The sequence below is a fragment of the Idiotropiscis lumnitzeri genome, chromosome 10, assembly GCF_059441095.1.
Source record: "Idiotropiscis lumnitzeri isolate Australia: NSW breed Sydney's pygmy pipehorse chromosome 10, RoL_Ilum_1.0, whole genome shotgun sequence".
Classification (NCBI taxonomy): Eukaryota; Metazoa; Chordata; class Actinopteri; order Syngnathiformes; family Syngnathidae; genus Idiotropiscis; species Idiotropiscis lumnitzeri.
The window spans coordinates 6,210,554-6,225,267 of record NC_142400.1 but is presented as its reverse complement, the minus strand read 5'-3'; the positions used below and the strand labels follow the sequence as shown (position 1 = coordinate 6,225,267).

The following is a 14,714-nucleotide window of genomic DNA, read 5'->3' as shown; positions in this document are numbered from 1 at the left end:
TTTTTTTTCATGAGAATTACTCATGAGAATTAAGCCTGGCAGAGTAATCAGTGAGCTGGACGATAATAGCACTTTTAACATTGGCAATTTTTTTCCCTTCTTTTTTTTAATATTTGTGTACGTTACCAAACTTCAACATAGGACAAAAATAATGACATTCAACTACCCCCCCTCAAAAAAAAAACAAAGAAACAAAACTTAAAATCGGCTGATTTTTGCAGAGTTGTCTCTCTGTGGGAAAGTTAAACAGGACATAATATATCTTTATTTTTGTAACTGTTACTAATTAGTTATTTTATTCATTAAATAATTTTTTGTTATTAATTGGCCAAGCTTATCGGAATTTTACCCTGCCAAATATCAGAAACTCTTCTTCGTTTTATAATGTCTGAATTATACCGCCCTCTAGTGGCCAAGATAAGCACCCCAATAAAGAGCAGCTATGAGATGTGAGTGTCTTGGGTTATGAGCAAGGTCATGGAACAAATTCAACTCATATCTTAAAGCACCACTGTACAAACGCGTCCGCCAAGACTTTATTGTCCAAAGCAGCTGAGAGCAAACATCCCCCGCGACAACTGCGACCGATAAAACCGTCCGGCAACACCCGTCTTATGTTCCTACCCACCCCTGCCCTTGGGGCCCCTCTCAGCTGTTGCCCCTCATCTCCCCTCTCCGCAACGGTCCCGCCCCAGCGTCACCGATCTTGGCAGCGACTGCTCCTCAGAGGTGACTTTGACACTGGCCAGAGCTTCCCCCTTAAAGCCCATTAGCGGCACATACAGTGCCAGCACTAACGGATATCTTCTTGTTTTCTTTCTCTTTTTTTTCTGTCCTCCCCTCTGGGCTACAAGCTGGCCATTTGTGTCCAGCTTGCTTTCTTTTTCTCTACCATTTTAGCTGTGTCGCTGCTAATATAATGAGACTTCCTAAAGGTGACTGGCGATTTTTGTTTTATTTTATCATTTCCAACTTGAGCTCTATCAATGCATGAGAGTTGCCTTTATCTACGTCAAGTGTTGAAAACCAAAACGCCGTCCAGTCAAGTCACAGCTCAGGTGACCGTACGTCCGGAAGCTTTTTGTGGTCTGCTAATGCTTCTCCTGGAGCCCCCCCTCCACCTCACCACCACCCCCCCCCCTTTAGTATCCCCTTTCTTTCCCGTGTGTGTGTGTGTGTCAGTGTATGTGTGTGCGTGCTTGTTTGACTCTCAGCTGTTGTGCGCTCGGCTCTTCGGGAACATCCACGTTGACGTCAGACGCCATTCCCAACATTCCCCAGTCCAGAGTCACCACATCGCCACCGCGTGGACTCTACACATGGACAGAAACACAAACACACAGACACTCATGATACACAAGTGGAATAGAGGGTGTGTGTGTGTGTGGGGGGGGGGGGTGTGCGTGTGTGCCTGTGTGTGATTGACAATGAGCAGAGTCACGTCACTACTGTTATCAGAAAGCAGTGACATGGAGAACCTCTATTGGCTATCTTAAGCACAACTGCGTGTGTGTGTATGTGTGTGTCTGTTTTGGGTGTGTGTGTGTCTAATTGCCAAGACGACCAGATACTCACCCCTCCACCCCTATTTGATCCCACCACCCCTACTGACTCTTTCTTCATGAAAAGTTTTCTTCTCCAAAACACATTTACATTTTTTTACTGTTTGTAACCATGACAACCAAGCCAACATGTTTCCCTCTTGGCTTATTATTCATTTTTACTTGTCATTCAATTTATTTTGTTACGTAAACATTGTCATTATTATTTTAATATAGTGTAGGTTATAGTTATTGTTATGTTAAATAAACCTACTATCTGTGTGCTTCTCTAGCTAACGGCTACATTAGCGCTCGCGCCTCGCCAGGCCTGCTGTCCGTCTCCAATGGCAACAACAGCAACCTGGTCAAAGTGGTCCCGGCCAAGTCTCCGCCTCCTGCCAGTCCTCAGATGGTCAGCACTCGCAAGTCGGACCTCCGGGTCATCACCTCGCAAGGTGGCAAGAGCCTCATGCAGCTGGTGAGAAACAAAAATGATTGTTGGCACTAAATACTGACGACGTAGCGAAATGGAGATCGTTTTCTTAAGGAATTTGCCATCTTTTATTGAATGAAGAAGCTCCACATGAAGTATTTTGAAAGCATCTAATTTTGTGTACTTTCGGGTAAAAATGTCATCATGACTTATAAAGTGGTCTCTCGGTGAGCTAGTCTTCCATTTGCGAACAATTCAGAAGTCAGACGCATGCCGCTCCACACTGCTGGCATCGCTGAAATTCAACTTTGGTGCTGAGGAATAAAAATTCACGGTCACGGTCACGACCACGCGCTTTTGCTTTTCAATAAAAGCTGTCAGTCATGTGCAGCGTGCTTGACGTGACTGGTCACCTTGTGTGTTTCCTCTCGCCGCGCAGACAGAAGAAGAGCTGGAGCTGGTCAGCGAGGTGAATAAAAAAAAAAAATTTAAAAAAAAAGCTTTTGCAACCTTTGGCATGTGCGTGTGATGTCCCGTTGTGTTTTAACACAACTTGCATGAACGTGCACGCGCCTGTCACATCCTAATCACAGTCATTTAAACGTCTGGCGTGAGCGAGTCACACCCGACTGTCACACCGTCACCTGATCACAACTTTGTGGGCTTTTTTTTTTCTTTTTTTTAAACCCAAATCAATCATGCATGATAGCAACAACACTCAGTTCGGTGGATGTGACCAGCAGCAAATTGGACAGGACAGTTGAAGTGAGACAATCAATACTAAACACTGCCAGGAATGGTTTTAAATAGAACAGGACGGGACAGTCGCAATGAACTGGGCCAGGCTACCCCCTGAAACAAGGGATGACAAGTAGAAGATAGGACAGGACAGGACAGGACAAGAGTGGTGAGGCAGACAGTGTTATGCCCTGTGAAAAAGGTATGCGGCAAGTAGTGTTTGGGACAGGATAGGTACAGTGACCCAAATAGTGCTACACCCTTTTTGGGAGGGATGACAAACGTAGCAATTGAAACAGGATGGGACAGGATTGAATCACTCAGCCAGGCAGGGCTACACCTTGTGAGGAACTGAAGTGATGAGTAACAGAGACAGGACAGGACCGGACAATACAAGTAAGCCTAGTAGTGTCCCGTGTCAGAAAGAAATGTGATGAGTAGCGATACTTCACCGTCTAAGGTAGGCATAGGGCAACTAGCAAATAGGACAGGCCAAAACAGGGCAGCCAGTGCTGCAACCCGAGAGAAAGGGACTCGACAGCAGCAGAATAGGACAGAGCAGAAGTCACGAAGTCACCCTGTGAGGAAGGGACTTGACAAGTAGCAAATAGGACAGGACATTACCACATGCTGCAATCGACAATGGGTAACAAATTAGACAGGATAGGCGTTGTGAGTCAGGAAGTGGTACACCTCAAATAGCAAATGGAACAGGATAATACAATAGACATAAGCTAGGTAATGCAACACTCTGTAACGGACGAAGGGTAGCAAATGGGACAGGACAGGCACAATGAGTTTGCCAGTGCTACGCCCTGTGAAGAAGGTACATCTCAAATTGAAAATGGGACAGGACAGACAATAGACGTGAACTCGGCAATGCTATACCGAGGAAAGGATACCACTTGTAGCAAATTGCACAGGACAGCAGCAGTAGGCCTGTGCGACGCCTTGCGATGAAGGCATACTGCAAATCGCAAAATGAACAGGATGGAATTGGACAGGAGCCTTAGGTTGCCGATTTGGATACGGGATCTTTGTCAATTGTGCAAGTGTACCTAATAAAGTGTCCAGAAAGTGTATATACACACACACACACACGCGCATAAGCATGGCATGCCTCACACTATTTATCACAGCAACTGACCGTGACGCCCATGTCACTTTGGCAACCTGATGTGTGAGACATCTTCGCACACCCATGCTAAATTTGTGGCGGTGGCGGCGAAGTCTGAGCGAGTTTGTTAAATCCAGACGAGGTGATGAATGAATGTAAATATGATACAGCATAACGACGGATATGTTGTCAATATATTTAGTCACTGCACAGCATGGGGCGGAGCCTGCATGCAGTGTACTTTTGCTATGCTAACCGTTAGCATCCATCTGTGGCTCAGCCGTGTCGTCCTCTGTCTTCCCAGAATGCTCAGAGGCTAGGCGGCTCCCAGGTGCCGCAGCCCCTCACCACCCCGGTTGTTTCCGTGGCGACGCCCAGCCTCCTGGCGCCCTTCTCCGCCATGCAGACAGCCTATAACACTGGTAACTGTTACATTTTTACACGTAATACCATCCTTGAACTATCATAGGCAACGTTCAAATTCAGCTACCAGAGAATAATTTGAAATAATTTTAGATACAAGCTAGCTGGTCCATTAAACAGAGTGTGTCGGGCAGCTGTAGTTATGCATTTATTATTATTTAAATCAATCTTATTTACAATGTAGATGCCCTCGTGATGAAAAGTTTGGCGCGCACATTTAATTGGCGCCGAACTTTTGACATGAAAGCGTGCCGAGCATTTCAAAGAAGAAAGTGGCTGTTTTGCACCAGTTAGCAGCTGACCCACATCGTGGGAGCCATTTGCCTCGAGCGGCGCCAGGTAACGCGGGCGTCACGTTGAGTAAATCGGAGTGTACGCCACAACCCCCTCAGCTGGGATTCCCACGCTTATGCTAGCCAGGTTAGCCTCCTAGCTGCTGTCCTGTCCACACAAACAAGTTGCAAATTAGGGTTTAAAGGCGTGCTTAATGTTTCACATTTGTCTTGGGATTCCAGATTTTTTTTAAATTTTTTTGGGTGGTTGTTGCGATGTTAGGGTGTCAAAGAAGGGTCTCGAGATAAGGTTAGGGTTTCAAATGAGTATTAGGGTTTAGGGATTAGGGTTCCTAATAAGTGTATTAAAGAAAATTCGGGTTTCAAACTTTGGCGTCTAATCTGTTTTTCAAACTACGATCAAGGTTTCAATTTAGGTTTCAAGCCTGGGCTAGGGTTTTAAAAGGTTTCAAGTAGCACCCTACCGAGTATTTAGTTATTTTATGCATTATATATTTTTTAATTAATCACCTGATTAATTGGTAATTTGTAATTTCCTTTCTCTGCCAAACAGCAACATCTGCCTCAAAAAAAATCCATATCGGTCACGCCGTTGTTTCCAGCCAAGGTTAGGGTTTCAAACAAGCATTGGGGTTTCAAGCCAGGGGTAGGGTTTCCAATTAGGATGTCAAGTCTGTGTGAGGATTTCAAACAAGGTTTGGGGGTTAAAATTAGAATTTCAAAGCAAGGCTAGGGCTTTAAAATTTGTTCAAGTCATTGGTGGGGTTTCATTCAAGCACTTAGGTTTCAAATGCGGCTTAAGTCTGTGTGTGGGTTTCTTACAAAGGTTCCAAATTGGGTTTTCCATGGTGGGTTTGGGTTTCAAACGAGGGTTATGGTTCGGAATGAGTGTTTGAAGTGCTTCTAGCTCCCATTAGCTGCGGCGGGTGATGGTGGGGTGGGTGGCCATGCGCCTGGAGCGGCGGTAGGTAACGCCAGCGTCCCGCCGAGTAAGCCCCGTTTAAGAAACATGAATAATGTCGTCAAGAATCTCGCGAGCCTCCCGGCAGCGAATGAATATTCACTTTGTAGCGACTTCAAAGCCGCGGCGTGAATAGGATATGAAGATGACGATGAATATGGATCAGCGGCGCTGCATATTGATGTCCGGCGCGCTTGCGTTTGTTTCAGAGTACCAGCTGACGAGCGCCGACCTGACGGCCCTGCAGACGTTCACGCCGGCGGGCCTGGTGCCCGGCAACATGGCTGCCTGGCAACAGCAACAGCAGCCGGCCGTCGCCCAGCAACAGACGGCGCCGCCCATCAGCCTGGCCTCGCTCACCAATCTGGTGTAAGGCGCGCAGAACACGCACGTGCGCACACGCTCGCACGAACTGTGAACTTCCCAAGAGATTAGTGGGGGGGGTTAAATTTGTATATCAAACTACAGTTAGTTTTAAATTTAAGGCATCAAATTATGGCTTCTAATTAGAGTATTAAATGTGTTGTTTTAGATCCAAACTACAGATTTAATTTAGGGCCATAAACTAGGGTTAGGGTTTTGTATTAGGGTATTAAATTAGTCAGGGTTAGAGATTTAAATTAGAATATCAAACAATGGTTTAAATTAGGGTATTGAACTTGTGTTAGGGTTTTGAAACAGGGTAGCAGTGAATTAGTTTATGATAGTACATTTAGCGTTTTAAATTTAGGGTATCAAGTAAAGGTTTGATTTTTGAATTAATTAAACGAGGGTTAGGGTTTTAAATATTGGTTTTAAAAGTCGGGTTAGTGTTTGAGTCGGGTATCAAATTCTGGTTATGTAGATTTTAGGTTAATGAATTTGGGGTAGGGTTTTAGGTTTAGATTTTAGGGTTTCAAAAACCTGGGTTGAGTTTGAAGACATGATTAGGGTTTTGAATTAAGGTTTCAAACTAGCATGAGGGCTTTGTCCCAGTGTAAGGTTCGCAAATTTTGTTTTTAAAACTGGGTTACGGGTATCAAAGTAGGGTTTCAAACAAGGGTTTAAAGAATGTTTAATGTCAAATTAGGGTTTCAAGCCTAGGGTATGATATCAAGCAGTAGTTAGGGTATCAAAGGATTCAAGACAAAGGTATGAGTTCAAGCCCAGATTAGGGTTACAAATTAGGTTTTGAATCAAAGCTTTTGGTTTCAAATGAGGGTTTTTAGTTGGGTTAAATTTCAAATTCGGGTTTTGGTCTTAAAAATTTTAATCCATGTTTATGGTTTAAACTCATGATTTTTAAAGTAAGGTTTGAAATTTGGATTGTAAACCTGGGCTAATTTGAGTTTGAAGACAGGGGTAGGGTTTTCAATTAGCCTTTGTGGCAAAAGTTTGGCTTTCATTTTTTTTTTAATTAGGGCTTTGAGTTACGGTTTCAAAGTAGGGTTTCATACCAGGTAGTGACCGTGTTTATTTGTCTAGCTTCCACATCCGTTTTATTTTAACCATTGTTGTCATGAAACTAGTTTTGAGCAGGATTTTACTCCCAAATCAGCATCAACTCCCCTGTGTTAGCCGTTAGCTTAGCTTAAATCCATCCAAGTAGCTTTGTGCATCCACTTTTGCGACATCCTCTGCTAGCCTGCTCACTTTAAGTAGAGGCGGCCATCTTTGGCTGCATCAGTTACAAACAAATGAGGTTGTGCCCCCCACCCCTCCCTCCCCTCCACCCACTTGTTTCCACAGCATGTGGGGTTCAGACAAACAGAGTGCGGAGATGGTTAACTGCATCTCCAACATTGCTGCTAACCTCAGGTGAAGCACAGCCACCACACCGACACACTCGCTTGCTCGCTCATCTTTGTGTCTGCTGTGTGGCTTCTGCAAAAAACGTACACGCCCGCTATTGTTTCATACCGTGCTTCTCAAACCGGGGGAACCCGGGGGTCCGCGAGCCAGAGCAGTGATACGATACATTCCTCCTCACCAATGATTGGTGATAAATTTGCAATGTTGAAACCACATGAACAAAAATAAATAAATACACTAACTTAGGTAAGATTCAAACTTGTTTTAAAAAAAATTAAGTATTCATTCTCACTTGCTCACAGACTGTTAAGAAATGGGAGATTGTTGTATAACATCACTTGGAGGAATAGAGAAAATGCCGGAAGAATGTTAGTGTGCTTTTTTTCAAGTTTACAAAGGAAAAATAAACTTTGCATATTCAAAAATTAAGGTTCGGGTTTTGAATCAAGGTTTTAAATGAAAGTTGGGGTTTTAAATTAAGGCATCAAAGTTGGGTTAGGGTTTCAAAATATTTAAGGTATCAATATAATTAAGGTATCAAACTCTAGAGTTCGGCTTTCAAATTAGAGTTAGGGCTTCAATTTTTGGTATCAAATTATGGTTAGGGTTTTAAGTCAGGTTATTAAACGGGTTAGGGTTTCAAGCCAGGGTTAGGTTTGAAAAATAGAGTTTCAAATTTTGGTTTAGGAGAACAAAATGTTGAACCAAGGCATATGATTTGTTCTGACGAGCATCCGATAGCTTCATGCTAACATATCATATCAAACGCCATTGACAGGCTAACAAGAATTAGCATCGTTGTTGCTGAAATTGTAAACCTTCAAACAGTTATTACTTAAACACGCACAGGGCACCAGCACATCAATGGAGTATGCAACCTTGTGGTACTCGAGTACACTGAAGGAGTGTCGTCCTCTTCCAGTCGATCTCAGTGCTGCCACACGTGTTGTGGCACAACGTGGTACTACACTAAATGCACCCAACTCTAAATTCTGACTTACCTGTATTCTGTTAAAAGCATTAAAAAAAAAAAAAAGTTGTCTCCAAAATGTGCACGACAATACATCACATCACGTCTCTCGCTGCGAAGCAAAGCATTCTGGGTAGGACGTCTGCTCCTGGCTATGTCGTTAGCGCTGGAGCTAGGCCACCGCTCCAAACTCCATCACTGTCACCGGCATGCTGACTCTGACTTTTTTTGCCCGCCGTCATCCATCTCCATGTTCGGCATGAGGATGGTGAGTGTGTATGAGTGTGCGTGTGTGCGCGTGCGCGCGTGTGCATATGCCGGCAAACGAGTGCATATTAGCCGCTGATGTGACATATTAGAAAGTTCCCTCCGGCGGCCACGGGCGCTAATTGGCAGGGTGAAATTGGCGTCCGTCACGTGGAGCTGTAGGCAGGGTGGGTGGGTGTTAGTAAGTGCCGACGGCAGTGTCAAAAGATGAGCCTTCGTTAAAAGTTGTTGCGTGAGAAGCTAGCACTTTTGGGTTGGATAGGAAGAGTGGAGAATGGGAAGAAGAGTTGATGGCGGTGTTGTTGTTCTTTTAGCGTCATGTGTGTTGAGGCATGGCTTCTTCTACAATGTCAATTTTGCCTGCTTTTTTTTTTTTTTTCACAAAAAATATTATTTTATTTTTTCCAAGTTTCTTTTTTTTATTTTTGTAATGACTTGGTCCCAGTTGTATTATTACAGCATTATTTTACTCCATTTAAATTTGTACTCTAAAATGAGAACATATTTTGTTTCTTTCAGATCCTTATCTTACAGAACATTTATTCCTTGAAAAAATTGTAACTTTATTCTCGCAGAATTTTCACTTCATTGTAAGAAAAAAAATAGAGCTTTATTTCTGTCATTTTGCGATAGATTTTTTTCCCCGTAAAATAGAATTTTTATTCCCATGAGATAGCAGCTTTTTTTTCTGTAGTTGGTAATTATTTTTTCTCCAGCGTGCTCTTTGTCAGTGATGCCATCAAGGAATAACTTACCTAATGTCTGCCATTTTGAGGAAACATTTATGTTCAGTAATATCCAGAAATACTTTTTTTATGTAAATACAAAACCAATGCGTAAGTTGGGTCAAAAAGGCTACCTTTCTATTTTAATAAATACTTTAGCAACACTAGCAAAAATGCATTTATTGCATTAATTTTTTTTGTTAAGCGGCATTATCGGCGTATGCTGAAAGTTACCACTAATGAAACAAAACTAATGTGGCCTAACTTATTTAAAATCAGGTAATAAGTAAAGTTACTTTTTCGGGCAATTTTTAGTCCAGCATGTCTCACTATTGTTTTCTCTGCTGCCCCCTACAGGCCAATGGCTCCCATCCCTCAGGGCACAGCGCTGACCGTCAACACCAACCCTCACGTCAACATCAAGTCTGAGCCCGTGTCGCCCAACCGGGACCGCAGCACTCCCTGCCCCACCATGGGCGGCGGCGTGCAACTACACGGTCAGGTGGTGCCGTCATACGCCGCCACCAGCCAGGGCCGTTCTCCCGTCGACAGCCTGAGCAGCAACGGCAGCTCGTACGACGGCAGCGACCGGGACGACGCCGCCACCCAGGGTCGGGGCGGAGGAGGGGGCGGGAGCAGCGGCGGCGGGGGTCCGGACTACCACCTCCACCCGCAGGCCGGCGTCCAGCAACCCACCATGGTGCTGCTGCGGCCCGCCTCGGCCGAGCCTCCGGAGCAGGACAACGTGAAGAGGATGAGGTTGGACACGTGGGTCACATAAAGTGCCGGTGCCATGCTAGGCCGGGCCGGGTCGGACACAACCAGTTGAGGCCCGTGCCCTCCCACCCCTAAACACACACACTCACACCAGCCCCACGACTCCCTCACACACACACACACACACACACACGCACACACACAAGCATGCTTAACACTTGGGCACACGCTCACATTCACATACACTACTCACAAAAAGGTTCGGAGCTTTGGGATGAATTTTTGGCATGAACCTTTCATGCATTAGAACCTCTCAGGTGAACTTAGTTTGACCTCTAAACTTTTGAACTCTTGATCTGCTCAGTACTTTTTGCAAAGTTTGTTGTTCTTGACAGATAAAATTGATTTCCAATTCCCTCCACTTTTTTTACGCTAAACTCGGTGGCCACTGCCCTTTGAGCACAACCTGTTTGAAGCTTTGCAATGGTTGAGATGTGTGGATAAGCGCAACGGATTATATTTTATAAGATTAGGACTTTTTGATCATTTCTTATTGTCTCTTTTGGCTGGGGGATTTTTTTTAGCTCATATCAGAGCTTAAAAAAAAGATTCTACAAAACATAACAAAAATGTACATAAATTTTATTCTCGTAACCTGGAAAAAATATTTTTATGTTGTGAATTTTGTCTTTATTCAATTTATTGTGTCAGCTGCCGTGTATGCGATGAGTCGCAGATTTCCCTTTTTCGGAATTTGAATTTCCTTTTGAAATTTTCATTCAAACACCCGTGACCAGCCAGTTGTGCAAAAAATACTAAACCATTGAACAGCTGCACGTTTAAAACTTTAGCGAAAGTCAAACTATGTTCACATGCAAAGGTTACAGTGCATTTTGGGATCATCCTGATCATCATTCTAATAACGCAAACTTTTTTGTGATCACATTTGCGGGTAGTCTTCATATGACAAATATGAAAATATTTCACTCGGGACAGCAAGTCGGGAAAAAGACAAGATTTATTGTGCGGTGCAAAAGGAGCGAATGCGGTTTCCCAGCATGCCTTGCGTGCACCACTAATGCGTCCGCGTGTCTCCATCCATCTCCAGAGTTTATCAAGACAATGAAGGAAAAATGTGCCCCCCATTCTCGGGCAAAAAGACCCCCCCAATACCAGACTGACGACCCACGCCTGAGTCTTTGGCTGCTTTCACACGCGATGGTTTGTAAGTGAGCCGGTTTTAAATCCAAGTGTAGCAAAATGCATAGCAACAGATCATGTGACATTGCGCTCTTCTCTAATTGGTCCCAATTTTGTTGCTGCACTTAGTGCAGAACAACACAAAACGGACATTTGCTGAGAATTTGTAGGAATTATCTGGGCAGCGCACCAGCAAATAGCCAAGCCCCATATTTTACCCAAAATGGTAGATTTTCGACAGTTTCCGACACGAGTTCCACTAAATGACTGACTTTGTGTTCAATTTGGGAACATTTTGCAGAAAAAAAAAATACATTTCACAGGAGTCCACTAAAAAAATGTTTTGTTGTTGGTTATGAACGCAAGTGAGCAAAAATATCCAACTTTCTGTTAGATTTTGGTCACGATGCCCTCCACGATTTTATCCTCAGGAAGGAGTCACCCAAAATGTCCCCATGAAAATTAATTGTCAGACTTCCTGTTCAGTTTTGGACTCGAGTTCCCAAAATGTTGAACTTATTTTCAATTTTTGGCACAAGTCCACCAAAATGTGCCTACAAATGTGCCCAAAACGGCCACTTCGAACCAAAATGGCTGCCTTCCATTTTCAATTTTGGGCACAAGTCGTCCAAAATGACCATCTTCCTGTTGAGTTTTTGACATGAATGCCCAAATTTCCCAGAATTTACAATTCACATTCTGACTCGTGACCAATCAGACAAGAGAACGCCATCACGGTTTTTTGGGGGGTTTTTTGTCGCTATGCTTTGCATTTTGCTACCTTGTGTTTTTACCTTGCCATCGGTAATTGACATTGCTTACAAATCACACAACAGAGTTGTGAAATAATTAATCAATTATCAAGTCCGTAGAGCAGCCTTAATTGGAATGATTTGTTGCCATGGCAACAACAGAATCAGGGAAATCGATGAACCGTGTATGGTAACTCGTGAAGTGAACCACATTGGGGGTCTGTAAATAAACAGTGTCTATGTGTGTGCGTGTGTGTGACAAGTTTGAATAATAATAATAATAATAATAATAGATGACGACAACCATGCACGCCACAGGGATTGTACATACGAGCTCAGTATTTGGCAGGAAGTCCGGACAGAAAAAAAATACAGATTCTCAGTCGAACTCCTTTTTTTAATGATTCTTTATGACCGTGTGTACAGTATATGAAAGTGTAGTTTGTCAACAATCCACCAGAGGGCGCTTTAGGGGCAGAAAAGGGACTCGATGATGACGGAGCGCACTTTACACACAAAAACATAATCAATCGACGGTTCCATCCGTCCACGTGTTTGTAGACTATTTGACATTATACTATTAGATTTTGACGTTAACAACGCTCTAATTTGGGGTTTTAATGGTATCACGTGCAGATCTTTATAGTTTTATTTTTAATCTTCAGTTATTGACCCCAAAGGTATCAGTTCAGTTACAGTGCATGCCAATTTAAATCGCCTGTTTTCAAAAAGTCAAAGAAGGGAAAAAAAAGTGTGTGTCTGTGTACACTATTATGGCCTAAGTCATGTTTAGACTTCATCTCAGGGTACTGGCCACTTCTGCTAAAATTGGCTGCATCCTTCATTTAACAGATCATTTAATTCTATCCCTGAATTGAAATTATTGATATTTTTTTTAAATTATTTTTTTCTTGTTGTCTGAAAAAAATGACTTCAATCATTATTTTAGGTAGGTGACTAAATTATATATGTATATGTATAAATATGCATTTATGTGTCTGTATGATGATATAATACATGAACACACACACACACATTGAGAGAGATTTTTTTTCTTTTTTGATTTGTTTGTTTTTAAATCTTGATTTAGTATTTTTTTAATTACATTTTAAAACACTTACTTCACATGCGACATTACAGCCACACAAGTGTCTAAAAGCAGGGGGCTTTCTGTTTTATATATTATTTATATAATATTTTCAAATTCCATTTCCCACAAAATATTTAACAACACACACACTCACACACACTTTTGCCCTGTCAATTATCACTTGATCGACATCATCCGCCTTTGTGGTTAGGGTTAAATTATTATTTTTTTTCCAACATATCACTGCATTCAATCCCAATTAAAATGGTTTCTGTTGCCATGGCGATGCAGTTAGCAATCAATAGCGCAACATTAGAACTGCACCTTTTTGTTTTGATGAATGTTTATTGGGACAGTGTGCGACGCGGTCCTTGTTTAGTGCGGTAAATGAACAATTTTCATTTCATTTTCGGCTGCGTTATTGTCATTATTATGATGGGAGTCTGCCTCAAGCCATATGCAAAGTGGTTGTTGTTTCACGTGCGCTTCTTTTAGGGGGCACCGTAATCACTAAAAGACAATCATCTTCCAACCCCGCCCGATACGGAAAGCCATTTGAGTATTTTTTTTTTGCAGGACTTTGATATCCACCTTAAGATCTATGTGCTAGTACGCACATTGTCCTCACTACTAAAATAATTCAGTGCACTAGAAGAATCACTTGTGTTATTAGTATCATGTTCCAACTACTAGAGTCACTTTTCAGCTACTAGTTTGAAGTTAAACCTGCTGAGTAAAAAGCCAAAGAATATAAATGTGTTTTAAGAGGAGTTTAAAAAAACATGTTTAGTGGAGGGTTATTTCAATGAGAGGGATGGGTAACGGAGAAGGCTTGATCCCCGCTGAGACTACGCTTCGTCCTCGGCACTTCAGTGATTCTAATTTGAACTGTCAAATTGCCGCTGTTGTTAAATCCACATTTTCCTCTTCGGCAGCTGATAGGTAAAGCGTATCTTTCTCAACAGCACTTACAAATAGTAATCCATGCCTTTGTTACATCTCGGGTGGAATATTATACTGCACTTTATTTTGGAATCAGCCAGTCCTCCTTCAAGCATCTCCAGTTGGTCCAAAATGCTGCTGCTTACCTCCAAAATAGGGGCACCAAATACAATGGAAATCGAAGGGGCCCCAAAATTGAACCCTGCGGAATACCAGGTGACAGTGGGGCGGAGCTTCTACACACTAGTTGAAAACTGAGATGTAATAGAACTACTAGTGACAAAATTCTACCAGTTAAAATCTCCGGTAGCGCCGCGCTAGTAGTACTAGTTGCATGCAGATGTCAACTAGTGCACTTTTTTTCTTCACTAGTAATATAGTTTTTGCTGTATGCCAAAGTCGTCCGAGTAGTGTACAAAAACGTCATGCAGTAGTGGAAAAAAAAATAGTCATAATACACAGGTTCTACTAGTAGCATGAATTGTGTTACTTGTAAGGATGAGCGTGTACTAGTACATGGAAATCAAGCATGTCGAATAAATGCTTAAACGGGTTTGAGCATTTATTCCACATCCTTGATGTTGTGCTCGTATCGTAAATGCAGCATTAATTGTCGAAAAACACAATTAGTAAAACACAAGTGGTTCTTCCAGGAGCCTTAGTTGAGTTATTTTACTAGTTCGGACAGACTAGTAATAGTACATGGACTTAAAGATGGGTATCGAGGATATGGCATAAATACTCAAACATATTT

At 42.6% G+C, this 14,714-nt stretch overlaps 1 protein-coding gene across 7 annotated transcripts in view; it reads left to right on the top strand.

Annotated features, from left to right (window-relative positions):
* The window catches only part of mef2d (myocyte enhancer factor 2d), a 67,649-nt gene extending 54,732 nt beyond the window's left edge, over positions 1 to 12,917 (top strand). For 3 of the 7 annotated variants that reach the window (XM_088306310.1, XM_088306309.1, XM_088306316.1), the window contains 6 exons: positions 1,835 to 2,019; positions 2,414 to 2,443; positions 4,134 to 4,251; positions 5,716 to 5,875; positions 7,235 to 7,303; positions 9,617 to 12,917. In XM_088306310.1, coding sequence (XP_088162436.1) covers positions 1,835 to 2,019; positions 2,414 to 2,443; positions 4,134 to 4,251; positions 5,716 to 5,875; positions 7,235 to 7,303; positions 9,617 to 10,040 — 986 coding nt within the window. In that variant the 3' untranslated portion in view covers positions 10,041 to 12,917. The remainder of the gene's footprint in view (positions 1 to 1,834; positions 2,020 to 2,413; positions 2,444 to 4,133; positions 4,252 to 5,715; positions 5,876 to 7,234; positions 7,304 to 9,616) is intronic. The other 4 variants (XM_088306313.1, XM_088306312.1, XM_088306311.1 and 1 more) reach the window with 3 other exon arrangements.
* The last annotated feature ends 1,797 nt before the right edge of the window (positions 12,918 to 14,714 follow it).